The sequence below is a fragment of the Plodia interpunctella genome, chromosome 17, assembly GCF_027563975.2.
Source record: "Plodia interpunctella isolate USDA-ARS_2022_Savannah chromosome 17, ilPloInte3.2, whole genome shotgun sequence".
In the NCBI taxonomy this organism is placed as follows: Eukaryota; Metazoa; Arthropoda; class Insecta; order Lepidoptera; family Pyralidae; genus Plodia; species Plodia interpunctella.
Window position 1 is genome coordinate 3222262 of NC_071310.1, and position 12767 is coordinate 3235028.

At 32.6% G+C, this 12767-nt stretch overlaps 1 protein-coding gene across 1 annotated transcript in view; it reads left to right on the plus strand.

Annotated features, from left to right (window-relative positions):
- The window catches only part of amon (amontillado), a 57906-nt gene that overhangs the window by 16563 nt on the left and 28576 nt on the right, over window positions 1-12767 (plus strand). Inside the window, exons 2-4 of the mRNA XM_053757415.1 lie at window positions 6609-6713; window positions 10394-10628; window positions 11758-11795. Coding sequence (XP_053613390.1) covers window positions 6609-6713; window positions 10394-10628; window positions 11758-11795 — 378 coding nt within the window. The remainder of the gene's footprint in view (window positions 1-6608; window positions 6714-10393; window positions 10629-11757; window positions 11796-12767) is intronic.

The following is a 12767-nucleotide window of genomic DNA, read 5'->3' on the forward strand; positions in this document are numbered from 1 at the left end:
AAATGCCTAAGGCCTGGTAACCCTGTCGGCAGGCTCGCAGGGATTTTGTTATGAAAATGTGGACGGAACGCCGTTTGGGATTATTTGGGTTGCGTATTATCGCTGACCTTGCCTTCTATCAAGATTGTGTCGTTACGGAACATTTTGTATTATTATAACACTGTCTATTTACGGTTTGATCTTTTTTGGAACTAACTTTTGCTCGGGTTTGTCCTGTCGTTAAACAATTTTTACAAACATTCCGTTGGAGCCTGATGTATTTGCAAACAAACACACGCTTTATAACATTAAAATTTGAATACTTAAATCACCGAATTTTCCAAGTCAAAATCGAATTCCTGGAAGATACACTGATTGGCAATACTTAGTTAAAACGCCACCCTTTCGCAATTTTCTGTAGCTATTTAGTATTCTGAATTGACGATACTGTAATTGGTACCCGGGAACCGCGACCCGCGACAGCTTGACATTGAGCTTGACATCCAGTTTGCCCATATTATTATAATTCTTATTTCTATATATGTTTGTATAGGTTGATGTGTTGGTATGATACAGGTTGATGACTTGACCGTTTAAGTATATTTCATAACTATATCCAAATGAAAATGAGCAAATGTTAGTCATTATCTCATTATATTAGTCTTCTTTAATGTATTATATATTTATTCATTGTTCTATAACAACAACATTTACGTTTATCTGTATGTTTATATATTTCTTGTATATCTTTTTATTTTAATATTTTTTTGTCTAATTATTTAATACTGTTAAGTTTACTGCACCCTCTTAGTTTACTTGTGTCTCTTTCCATCCAAAGATTGTCTGGAAGAAATTGCATTAGCGATAAGTCCGTCTGTGCACTCATTATGTTTGAATATTTTGTTGTAACTTATAACTCCTTTGTGAATGGTGCAATAAAGAGTTTATCTATCTATCTATCAATCAATTGCCTGTAGTACTGAACAACGAAGTAACATAAATTGACTTTTTGTCTTACCCGAATATTGATTGACATTAATTAAATTTTCTTGTGGCGTCCGTCTAACGATGTTACATTTATTATTTTCAGAAAAAGATGTCGGTTTATTTTCTAAGGGAGATATAAAAATGTATCTTCAGCAAAAATAAACTAGATAGCGAAGTTTTTTATTTATAAAGCTAGGGACTGTCCTTCAAACTTCAGGTTGAAGATCTCGCTCAGTGACATGCCAGAAAAAGAAATTATATCGGCAGTCGGTTATGAAGATGAAAAAAATATTATTTCTTTCTTTTCGAGTATGTTTAATTACTATAGTGGTGTCAGATTTTATTCATGTCACTTGAATGGATCTGATATGAATTTTACGACCACATAAGGCGTTTAGTGGCAAGGAATCGCATACCCATGAACTTAAACTGTCAACCATTACACACACTAGATTATAAATTAGCAAGTACAGTGCAGGTTTTATCACGATGTTTTCCTTCACCTGAAGCAAGTAATGGTCGGAGAAAACTACTATACACGAGTCAGATTCAAACCTGGGATTTATCGGTTCACAGATGAGCGGGTCTTGACACTTGGACTTCTTTCGTTTAAGAATGTATGTATTTACATTTTTCTTAAAAAATAAAGCAAATAACATGATCATGATCTCTACATTAGGAAAATTGATAAATATTTTTTTTCTTTTATAGCCAGCCTGAAATATTGAATTGTAATTGCTGTTTACATTTCTACATTTAACTTAGCTTATGTTAACCGAATTGCTAATTTACTAGTGTCAACAGCGTCAGGTGCAAGTACAATCTGCTGCTGACATACTAAATTAATGGCACCTTGCTAAATTGCTAATTGGATTAGTATTACATTAGGTAGTGTGTGATCATAATGGACCATGCCTATTTGCCATAATTTATATTGTCATAATAAATATTGATAAATGTTATTAAATATGGATTTGGTAAATAATTTTTAACCCTTTGTTTTAACACTTATAGAATTTCGCCTCCGACCATTTTAGAAGTTTATTCTTGTCTCAAAGTCAGTGTAGTTTGATTACAACTACTTAAATATTGGTCATATCAAACATGATACACTCGCGTTTGATAAAATCAGATGTATTTGAGTAAATATAGCTTCTGTGTTTTGTAATAGTATTAACATAAATTGAGACAAAGTATGACTTTTATATGTTAATATCTAAATATCATTTATCACAAAAATATCCCAAATCCCGCAGCGTATCATCTCGTGAGCAAGATGGCCGCTGAGCCGCCATTTTGACAGGTGCCCGTGAACTTGACGACAAGGTCGGCTTTATTATCTCTTTATTTAACGGGCCATTTGGCTTTCTACCTATTTTTACGCCTCTCTCCAAGTAGAACAATTCTACCTACCGTTAAAACATTTCATGAGAATCGTAATCAGTAGCCTTCAGCCTAGCAACGAGTAACATGCCTTCATTTCATATAGTTTATGGACTGGAATTCGGGTTATTTGTTACGTTTTAGTTTACGTTTACGTTTTAGTCAATCGATCCTACCGTTCCACATTTTGAAACATAGCTAAGAATTTACTGGAACACTCCTAACATTATACTATTATAAGCTTAAGCTATAGTTTATATAGTTTTATTACAGTTTTCAAACAAGAAGCTCAAGTCGCACGTATGCAAAGGAGTCATGTAAATTTTGGCCGAATAGATCAAAAGAAATATGGACGCGAGGACTCTTTCGAAAAAACTGTATGATATTAACATTTTCAAACAGTTTTAAACAGTCTTTATGAATGTTTGCTTTAGGAGGATGTATAAATTGCGATGTTGTGATTTAATGAAATGAGAGCGGCCACTTCTCATTTCGTATGAAGTTATTTGCATATTTTACTCAGACGCCAAATAAAGGTCGACATAAATTACCTATAGCTACATTTTATATATTTTTCGAAATGTTTTTGAAGGGAATATAAAATTTGGTTGAATTTTCACTAAAACAAAACTAATTACTATACTGAAGAACAGAACGTCCACCTCCATCTAGTAGAAGCCGTCATATTTAATAAAAAAAATCATATATAAGGCAATTGTTCAAAATATTAAGCTTCTCAAATGTCTGTCCCTATAAAAATATTACTTATCTACTTATCTAGAAATATTTTTAACGGTGTAGGTACAATAAAGGCAAAAGGTGTGTGCATTATATTTATTCGCTGCATTAGTGATTTGTGTCGTTTTTTATGTATTTGCCCGACATCCAATCTTAACAAAAATGTAACACTTGAACAGTATTCAATTTGTTTTTTACCCTTAAAACCACATAAAGTTTCCTCTCCCTCGCATCGGGTAGGCATTGTCTCGGCAACAGTAGCGTAGCTAAAAATGATAATCCCGACTAAGCCTTAAATATTTTTGAGTTTGAATTTGAAGTTTAGCCAGTAGTACCTACTGGCATTATTTGGGCCTCAAATGGACGGTCCATGATGGATTTTTCCCTAAGTCCATCGAAAAACAAACTAGGCCCTTTAAAATTAATTAATATAAAATGAGTAACCATTGGATGTAAAATTATGTTGTTAACACATTCGCAGACGCTCAACGATACATAAACATCTTTATAACAACGAAATTTATTTGTCCGTCCGCATCGCTATATAAATGCTTAAGTTCTATTATAGAGGTATGTACGGATAAGTGTGCAACCTAAAAATATGTCTGATCAGATTCCGTGTCGAGGGCACCCTGAACTTAAAAGTCCTGGTGCAAGGCACTATATTGCCTTTAAGTAGCTACGCCACGGCTTGGCAAGCTACTTTGATTATGTAAACACAGCTGGCAGTTTTACGTTCGCAACTTTGTGCGGGAAAATAGCCTTTTATGCGCCACTTTTGTATACAGTTTCAATTTGAATTTAGATTGTTAGATAATGTATGTCCATTATCGAACCATTTTTACTTGAAGCGAAACAAATATTTGTTTCGCTTCAAGTAAAAATGGTTCTTTATTTTTCACAACACAAGTTTATTTCTGAAATGTGACGTTATTGCTTTTATATAAAGTTGAACTCATGTTATGCGAGTTATTTTTGAAATAAAATAAGTTTCCAATCTAAGGATTCTCAAATGTTAGTAAAGACAAGTTTTGTGATGCTACACATCATCTGTTTTTGTAATCATATTTTTATAGAGTTATGTGCAGTTATTTTTATTTCAAACAGCACTGGCGATAATACAGTTCTAGCATAAAGTTAAAGTACACGGTGAAGCTACAATAAAAAGCTCTCAGCGTAAGTTGTCGGCCGCAAACCGCTTTTGCACTATCACGGATGCTTGCTGAGTTGATAAAAGCATGGATTATGCGTTCCATGCGATTCAGTTTTTATATTTTAACCCCCGAGTATAAAACAAGTTATAAGTTTAACGTGTTTGTGAGTCTGTTCGTGGTATCGTGGGCTGAACCGATTTTGAACTAGTTTTTTTTTTTATTGAAAGAGTTTTTATTTAGCTATGTTTGGAAAATGTGTGTTCAGTAGTTTGGAAATTATTAGCTCTTGTCTACTGTGCTTTTAATAAAATGCTTATATCAAATAATCATTTTCTATTTTTTAATCCTATGCTATAAGTACGTATTGACTTACAAGATTTCTGTGTTTGTCTCGAAATTGTGCAAATTAATTTAACAGTCTCGGTGATAGTAGAACAATTACAATAATCTGATTCTCAAAAGTCTATGGACCAACCCACCGGCTTCCTGGGTGAACGACAAAAGCGTCCAGAGTTCTCAAGGTAATCGCATATCACACAGCGCCGTATATACTCTGTTAAGTAGCGTTACGTGTTTCTTTGTTCACCTAGGACGCCGGATGATCCAGTTACATAATCCGACAACAAACCCTAACATTTTTTAGTCCAGCGAATTTGCGGTCTAGAGTATTAAATACAAGATTACTTAGCTGAATGAATACATAGCAAGTTGTGGCCAATACGCTTACTTTCTGATTACTTAGTAAACTGATGAGAAAACTCCGTTGATTACTTACTTAGTTGGCTTGAATTTGCTAACAAATTTGATTTAGTATTGCCAATTTAGAGATGGGTAGAGTTAGGTTAGGTACTTTGATAATTAAACTTGTTAGTTTAACAGAGATTAAAACAGCGATGTTTGTTTGGAAGAAAAGATGTTAACTTAAAATAAATTTTAAAACAAAAGAAGCGAGGAAAGCGGGTCTTATCGTTAATGTGATTTCTGCCTGCCAATCTTACCATACAGAAAAAAAAAGTGAAAAGAGAGCACAATGAACAAATGAAATAGGGAATAATTAATTTATTAATTATTCCATATATATTTTTTTCTTATTTCATAAAAGTTTTATGTCACACACGTATAGGTAATTATCGACGGAGATTTCGACTGAAGTTTTGATCTTTTTTGAAAATCATTTTCAACGCGAGCTCGAACACTGTCTATTCACTTCTATTTAGATTAAATATTTATTTTAATTAAATATTTTGTTAGTTTCGAGGTTCGATTATAATTTATTTACCAGGAAAGTAAATTACGCCTCATTTAAAAATATTGAATGAATTTTACGACGTCATATCGGCAGTTGTCTAACCTGCTGCTGCTTTTACGAGCGATGTCACCCATAAAATCGGTTTAAAACTTAATTTTTAATAACATGAGTAACAGCTCCGAGTATTCGCGTGCTGCTCGTAAAAGTAATGGCCACTTGGCCTTTACTGCCCTACAATAAAGCTTGTTTTCCTTCGCCATTGAGCGAGTTAATAAATCCAAGGAAATTACTATGCTTGTATATTGCTACGTTTTATTGTATTGAATAGGAAACGTAATAAACATGTTATTTGAACATGGCATTAAATGTAAATTATTCTTATTATGTGAATTAGTTCATTATTTACTATAATATGATGTAATTTGTATTTTATTATAATAATTAATTAATTGAATTAATTTTATACTGTATGATACCATTGACTAGTAAGTCTTTTTATTAACATAAATATGGTTTTTGTTTGGACCGAAATAAGTGATTAATATTATTATTAGTTCGATTTGAGGATGTGATAATGTAAAATTAGTAGCAAAACTTTGTAATTAACTTATATTCCTTGCTTGTCGTACTTAGAGTTGTAAGCTAGGTGTTGTAAATTTAGTTTTCAAGCAATTTCCAATGGAGTTTAAGTTTGCGACTAATATACCTGAAGCAAAAGTTTAAAGAGAAGTGCGGCGCGATTCTCTTAGCCTTTACAAACTTGGGCATCTACTTTCCTAAGTTTAATTACGACACTGGCTGAAGTTTCTAAGTAAGATTTTAGCAGTTTAGTAAAGACTTCTAGTTCAGCGAACAATATGAGGGTTTCGAAACGGGTACGTGGAAAAGCCTGTTAAAGTAACCGAACTTTACAACTTTTATTAAGGAAAAGTGTTGAAGAAATAGACATCTGAATTTATAAGTTACCCGCGGAAAAGAAAATTAAATGTCAAAAACAATAATTTGTATTTAAATGGAACTAATAGTGTGACAGTTAAGATAAAAAAAATACTATATAATATAGTAACATTAATTTATCAAGATTTGTATTAACCCATAGAATTCTGTGTTTGTTTCAGGTGTTGGGTTCGGATACTGAATGGCACTTCACTCACCGCGGCATGCCGCACGCGCGGACACGCCGCTCCATTGCGCATGCGCGTCTGTTGAAGCAGCATCCACTGGTGAGTCTCTAAACTAGGTTGTGAATCACCTGACATCCTAAATGAGCAAGGGAATGCTGCACTACGTTAAGCAATGTATGTTTAATTATGGAAAAAGTATAAGCCAAGGGTTTCTTGCCCAATTAGGACGCAGAGTTCACGCACCTCTTATGCCAATATGTGTATGCGCATGCTTAAGCGCCCGCCGCCGCGCGCCCTTACCGTGAATGTCATGTTACCTCTTAAAGGGTGTTTGAAAAACGCAGATATGTTGTGTGATTTTTCCAAAAATCGGTTAAGCTATTTAAATGCAATCTGCTCATGAAAGACTGATCGTAATATTTAATGTATCTGTATTGCAGATAGAGATATGTAAGAAAATAAATAAATTTAAAGTCTTTACAAATGTGAACAGAATAATGTGCTAGTGTTTGGCATCCCACTTTTCCATTCCAACGATAACCACAGAGAATCCAACCTTTTTTTCTTTTTAAAGAAAACTGTCGGGGAATGCGGTGCTGCAGAGGAAACTAATTTTTAATGCGAGCGCGGGACGTCATTTTTTTATTGGAAATAAAAAGCTTTCTCAAGGATAAAAAGATAAAAAGCTTTCTCAAGGAATTATTGAATATTATTTGTCCTTTGAAGCGGTAAAAATATCAATTAAGTTATCTTTTTATATTTCATCAGTTGTATTTAGCTTGAAAAATGTTTTTCAATCAGTTTCCGATATTTAAACAACGTAAGTAGGTAGTTTGAAGTTTTTTTAGAATTTACACGTGAAGTCAAATGTCAAAAGCTAAAGTTGTGCTAAACATATCGTATTCCAATAGTGGGTACTTACATGTGTAAGAGAAAATTCGCACGTTATATCTATTTGGCGTAAATTAATTTCTTATTTTATTATAATAAGTAGCATTTCAAAAACCACTGGTATACAATTTATATTTATTTGGCAAGCCTTTCCAAAATATGTTTTTGGCGTTTCTCTCTTTTTGTATCCATTGATTAATTTCTGTTTCTTCCAAGAGTTCCAAGCTGGTCTAAGAGAGAAATCAAAACATAGAATGTAAAAGTCAATTAAGAGAAAATGCTAATATAAACTGAAGATCCCTCTCCTGCGATGGGCTAATAACGTCAATATTTCATCTGTCAGAATCTCATCCACCAATAAGCGCGCTGTCCAGTTAAGGGTGGCTTTGAGACTTCGAAACTTGGCTCTGTCCACACGTGGGGAGAGAAAATTCAAATCTTATTCAGAAATTAGATCTTCACAGGGACATTTTGACGTAAAATTTTTTGGAGTAATTTCTCAAAAAGCTACAAAATGACATTTCGGAACGATCACTGCTGAGAAGAAATGCCGAAAGAAAATAATTTAAACAGTCTAGGTTCCTATCATGCCAGAAGAGCTTCGCGCTCCTTTGTGCCATTTTCGGTTTTTTATGGACTATTAATTTATTACAGCATTAAATATGTGGTATACATGTAGATTTTTTGTTATTGGTTTGACGTATGTAATTATCGTGAACTCTGCTCTAATAGTAGGTAATTTCGCTTTGAGAGCGTAATTCGCGTAATTAAATTATCTTAGTAATTTCTGTGAACGTTGTAATATCAAACGTTAGATTTATGTTGCTCAGCTCGTATACGTACATAACTTGGATAATTTAGTTGGTTAGATAAATTATTTATACTATATAAGATGTTGGCTTATTACATATGTGAATTATTTCTACGTGCTAAGTGTGACAAATGAAAATCATATTTAATTAGAATAAAGCTACTAATATGACATATAAGCTGGAAAAATGTTAGGATCTTTAAATGTAAATAAAGTTTCTTCTATAACTTGATTCACACATTTGAAATTGAATAACATGATACACCTACTTTTTGGTAATATATTACAATAACAAGTTAAAGTTAAAATATAAATATATATCTATCTCACTTGGGTCAAGTCCACTTGAATATTTCTTGAACAAACAAAGTATGCTTTTAGTTTTTAAAGGAAAGTAGTCTTCACTTTGTTTTAAAATATTTCAAGATTTTCAACACAGATTTTCTCACTCCTTTGAGTCTATCGGATTTATATTATTTGAAAGTACCATTAGGGTAATGCATGGAAATACAATATATGATTTTTTTAAAACTATTATATCTAATATAATAATATAAAGAACTTCTTACAATCAAAAATTATATAATTTACTTTAACACTTAGTACTTTTTTTGAAAGCTTTTCACTATTTCGTTTCCCCAACATTAACACAAACATAAGTTTGTGTTAATGTAGATTTTTTGTAAAAACACTTATTATTACTTATAATAAAAGATTATATCTATTGTGAACATCTATATCGAAGGTCTATTGTAAATTATATTATAGTCAAGAGCGAGCGTAAGAAGCCAATCGTATATCTTTATTAGACGTTCTAGTTACCTCGGATTCTCGAGTAGTATTAGTAACAAGATATCTTCCACTAATAGAAATCTCCGGTACGGTACTATTTCTGGGAATTATTACTTTGTTAATTTAACTTGATAAAATGCTTGATTTATTTTACATTTTGCCGAATCAAACATCTATGGTAGATTATGAAGCACACCTATAACCCAATAGTTAGACCGGCGTTATGTTTGTCTTAATTAACGTTTGAAAAGCAACAAGTACGATTCCGATCGTGTTTCTCAAAAAAAAAATTGTTATAATTTTTTGAAAAAATATTTCTGTTATTCAAAAAAATATACGGGACTCATTTGCTCCAAAATATTTTTGCAACAAAGATAACGTAATTTCTGTCTGTCACATTTTGTTGTTACTACTTAGTACATAAACTACGATTACGCATCGATTATGATATACTATTCATTACATATTATCGATTATGATATACTATTGATTACATATTATCGATTATGATATACTATTCATTACATATTATCGATTATGATATACATTCATTTTGCAGTTTCATTAGATTTTTATATAAATGCAAAAAGTAAAAAATAACGAAGATTGAAGTAGTGAGTCCAAAAAATTTACAGCATTTCCTCGTCGAATTTCGAGAGCTGTTGAGCAAAAAATCTAAAAGCGGATACTCTAATTACATCAAACGGAACTTCAGTCTTAATTAAAAACCTAAACGAAGGTACCTTTATACACAAGGATGATAAAATTAAGTCAGTTCATCAATTAGGTAAGTCTAATAACAAAGCCGGTTAACAACAGATTTCTGACTAACCATTAATCTAGAATTAACCCTAATTAATCTTCAACAAGGTTAGAGCGCTCGGCTCGCTTTAGTTACGGTCTAGACGTTAAGACACTCTCACAATCTTCGGTTAATGGATGGGTAACTAAAGATGTCTTCGGAATCCATCCAAATAAGGAAGGCCAGTGCCCCAGTAGTGGGGACGTCTAAAGGGAGGTTGATGATGATGAAGATGAATCATCAACAAACTCGTAGCTATGTGGGATTCAAATTATTCTATAAAGGTCTGGATGGATGTGGTTTAAATTGAGTTCTTACTTTTAACATGATTTTTACATTCTCTAGAATAAAGATGAAATTTAGTATGACTTGTTGAGTTTATAAAGTAAAACATTTACCTAAGACCAAGGAAATCAGTCATTAAAAGCCATGAATGTTAGATTTTATGGCAAGATTTTCATTAATATTTTTTATTGTCAACAGGTTCACACAGCGATTCAACAGACAGGTTTTAAGAGGGTAAAAAGGGGGTTTCGGCCTCTTCGTCTGCCCGAGACCATAGTAGCGCCGGAGCCCAGAGACCCCTACTTCCCCTTACAATGGTACCTGAAGAATACGGGGCAGAACGGGGGGAAACCGAAGCTAGATCTGAATGTGGAGGCTGCCTGGTCCCAGGGGTACACGGGGGTCAATGTCACCACCGCTATTATGGATGACGGTAAGATGTTTCCTTTGTTACTTGAAATATATAAAAAATCTAGATTTTTCTCGGAGATAAGTAGTGTTTTTACGGGATGATTTCATCCCGTAAAAGCACTATAAGAGAATCTTTCCTTCTCCGTACTCCTAACTACATATTATTTATAGTATACAAGCTGCGCCTCGGAGCTTCAATCACGTAAAGTAAAAATAAATAAAAAGTACCACGTGTTATTCCAGCTTATATTCTACCCGTGTGGCAAATTTCATAACAACCCGTCCAGTATATTTTGCGTGAAATAGTAACAAACATACATACACATATACATTCTTACGTGCAAACTTCCGCATTTTATATGCGGAATATTTTAATATTAGTAGGATGTAAACCTTCAAGAAGGTTTTTTAAATAATTTATTCAGTATAATATTAATCACATACAACCGAATTGTGGCAACCTTGCAGGGTTTGTCAGCGTTCGGTGAGTCGCTAATATGGTTAGATGGATGGCGAATTTCGAAATCTCATAAAGTAATATTGATGAATAAGTTTCTCAGATTTTTTCTTTGATGTAACGATTGACAAATAATACCCAAAACAAAAAAAAAACATCGTGTTTAGAAATTAACCTTGTTGATAATTCTAATAAGCAGAAGCGAAATATCTCATGCAATATTCATTATTTTTTAAGAGTGCTTGATTGAGAATAAACCAAATTTAATTAAATACAGAATCGCACGGATTTTCGAAATGGCGTTGTTTAATTTTATGAATCAAATTTCTCGAACATTATTCAGTAATAAGCATGCTATATATATAACGTTCGTAGAATTATTAAGGGAATTAAGAGATAAAATAATTTATTTGCTTGTTTAGTTTTTAATTGGTGCGTCAATAGTAAAATTACACTTTTTTTCTTGAGATTTGAGATGAAAAAAAGAATACACAGCATTTTACATTATTAAAACTTTTATAGATAACTAAAGATTAACAAAATTTAAATTCAATTCGAAAAAAAATCGAATGTGACGTCCTTTGTTAGAAGTCAATATTTAAAGTTACTTTTCGGTTATTTTATCAAAAAAAGAAATAGTTGATATGTATGGCAATTACAAGCTATAGCTAAATCTAAGCTATTCTTGTTTCAGGTGTGGATTACATGCATCCAGATTTGAAATACAACTATGTGAGTATTTATTGTATTTGTTCTTAAAATTATTATTTTATTGTTAGCAAATAGATAGAAAATAGCGGAACTTTCAAATATTTGTTATTACTTTATCGTATAAACTCATTGGTGTTTAAATGCAAATTGAGTAATAATTATAATAATACTTAATTCACATAATTAGTTTGTGTTCACCACATGCGTATGTATGTGAACATTATTTATATTTAACACAAAAACTAAAAAATCTTATTTTACCTTCACATGTACACATTTTATAATGAATGAATATTTATTTGCAATAACCCTTGATATTGATGCAACCTGAACAGCATTGCATACAGTTTTATCAACCTTAACCTTACGCTATCGAGCATATCTTTCATAGAGGAAGTGCGGCTTTATTTCGCAAATATTGTTTCAAGACCTAAATTATGAATGATAGCCGAGGCGAGAAATGTTAAAAGTCTCATTATAACGTCGGCTTTATGAAAATATTAACGCACAATGGTAATTATGAACGTGCCGCGAAGTCACGTTCATTATTACCATTTAAGAAAAATAATACCACAAGGAAAAAAATATTTTGTTTTACTAAAGTTTTATTGTTATCCTTACATATCATATAACATAGTCCTCTGCCAGGTCCGTCAATCTGTCTGTTCGCAATAAAATCAGCGGCCTAACCATTGCTCGGGAAATACTACAATACATCATACACCTAACCTTCCTCAGGAATTACACTATCTATTAAAAAACCAGCATCAAAATCTGTTGCGTAGTTTTAAAAATCTAAGCATTCATAGGAGTAGACAGACAGCAGGAAGCGACTTTGTTTTATGCTATGTAGTGATGTAAGTATAAAATGTGCCCATAAGCTCTGAAGTCGGAGCAGGAAGGGTAGTTTCCGACAGATTCAACAAAAGATATGTCAGGCTTTGAGATCATCTTACTCTGCTTTCAACTTATTGTACTCGGGTCACAGACGCA